At 48.0% G+C, this 1,435-nt stretch overlaps 1 protein-coding gene across 1 annotated transcript in view; it reads left to right on the top strand.

Moving 5' to 3' along the window:
- Positions 1-771, top strand: part of ACADS (acyl-CoA dehydrogenase, C-2 to C-3 short chain) — a 9,373-nt gene extending 8,602 nt beyond the window's left edge. The window contains exon 10 of the mRNA XM_010004864.1: positions 444-771. Coding sequence (XP_010003166.1) covers positions 444-596 — 153 coding nt within the window. The 3' untranslated portion in view covers positions 597-771. The remainder of the gene's footprint in view (positions 1-443) is intronic.
- The last annotated feature ends 664 nt before the right edge of the window (positions 772-1,435 follow it).

Below are 1,435 nucleotides of genomic sequence, written 5' to 3'. Positions count from 1 at the left end.
TGCTCATCAGGTAACTATTTCAGTTGATGTTTCTGACATACAGAATGCTGAAAGGGAGTTTGTGTTGGTGTACAACAAATGCTCGGGGAAGGTGTGATGAAATTTGAATTATATTTTTTAAAACAAACAAACCCTCTATGGCAGAGACATCTTCCTGGACTGGAGTGGGTGGGGCGGTGGGTGGTGGTAGGGGGAGGTGGACAGGAGTTTATGCTGGCCTCTGGCAGCTGTATTAAAGTTTTCCTTGTCTGGGACATCAGTATTGCTCTGACCCAGCTAAAATCCTGTTTATTTCCATGCAAATGGACTGCAGTTTTCTGTCCTCAGGTGGTGTTTCCCCCACCTCAATTATGCTTGCAGTGGGCTTAGCTCCTTTTAAGGTGGCTGTGCAAAACAAATTCTTTTGACCCTGCTCCCTTTCTAACCTGCTGCCTTTGTTTCAGGCCATCCAGATCCTGGGCGGGATGGGCTATGTGACAGAGATGCCAGCAGAACGCCATTACCGCGACGCTCGCATCACTGAGATCTATGAGGGCACCAGTGAGATCCAAAGACTAGTGATAGCAGGTCAACTGCTGAAGGCCTACCGTGGCTGAGGAGGCTGAGTAGTGCAAGACACTGCCCTAGAGTGCCTTGAAACTGAGACCAACAGTGATGGAGTCTCGGCCCTCTCAAACAAGGCTAATGATGGAAGATTTCCTCATCAATGAGTAACCCTCTTGTTAAAAATGTGCTGATTCTTCTTTGGACAAAGTACAGTGCTTGGAAGGCCGTATCTAGGTTAGTAAGTGATGGCTGTGAGTGCAGGTAGGAAGAGGCACCGTCCTTGTAGGGGAGTGTAGGTCTTTTCCTAAACCAGAGTGTTGTTTTGGTTTGGCAGCAGCAAAAATGACTTTGCTGTTTGGTGAAGTCAGCAGCTATCCTTGCGCACTTCCTAGCTACTGCTTGTTTTACCAGGATTTGTCACTACATGGTACTTGATGACCAGTGCCAGAAGTAGAGGTGCCTGAGACACTTGACCCCTGTGCCCTGTTCCAGGCTGCAGGTTACACTGCCTCTGCTGATCAGATGTCAATGAATTTCAGGTGTGGGATGCTCCCAGTTGGACACAGGCTGTGCTGAGGTAGTCCTTGCAGCAGTGCACATTTCCCCATTCCAGCCGGAGAGGAGCCAGGCAGGAGACTGCAGGTACTAATTATGCACAAAGGGAATGTTGTACAGGCTGTCGATGTAGATGTACAAAGGTCAGGAAAACCCTCTCAGTCTTGGCCAGCAGAGCCCAGCAGCCTGCTTGCTCACGCACTTACAAAAGTAGGTGTAAAAGCAAAGGACAGAAAATCTACAATGCCTGAGACTTGATTAAAAAAACCCCACCACAACCAAAAAAACCTCTGTTCCCAAAGCTGCTTTTACTATATCAACAACTACCCAACAG

This window comes from Chaetura pelagica, unplaced genomic scaffold, assembly GCF_000747805.2.
Source record: "Chaetura pelagica isolate M959 unplaced genomic scaffold, ChaPel_1.0 scaffold249, whole genome shotgun sequence".
In the NCBI taxonomy this organism is placed as follows: domain Eukaryota; kingdom Metazoa; phylum Chordata; class Aves; order Apodiformes; family Apodidae; genus Chaetura; species Chaetura pelagica.
This window is presented reverse-complemented; position numbering and strand designations above follow the sequence as displayed.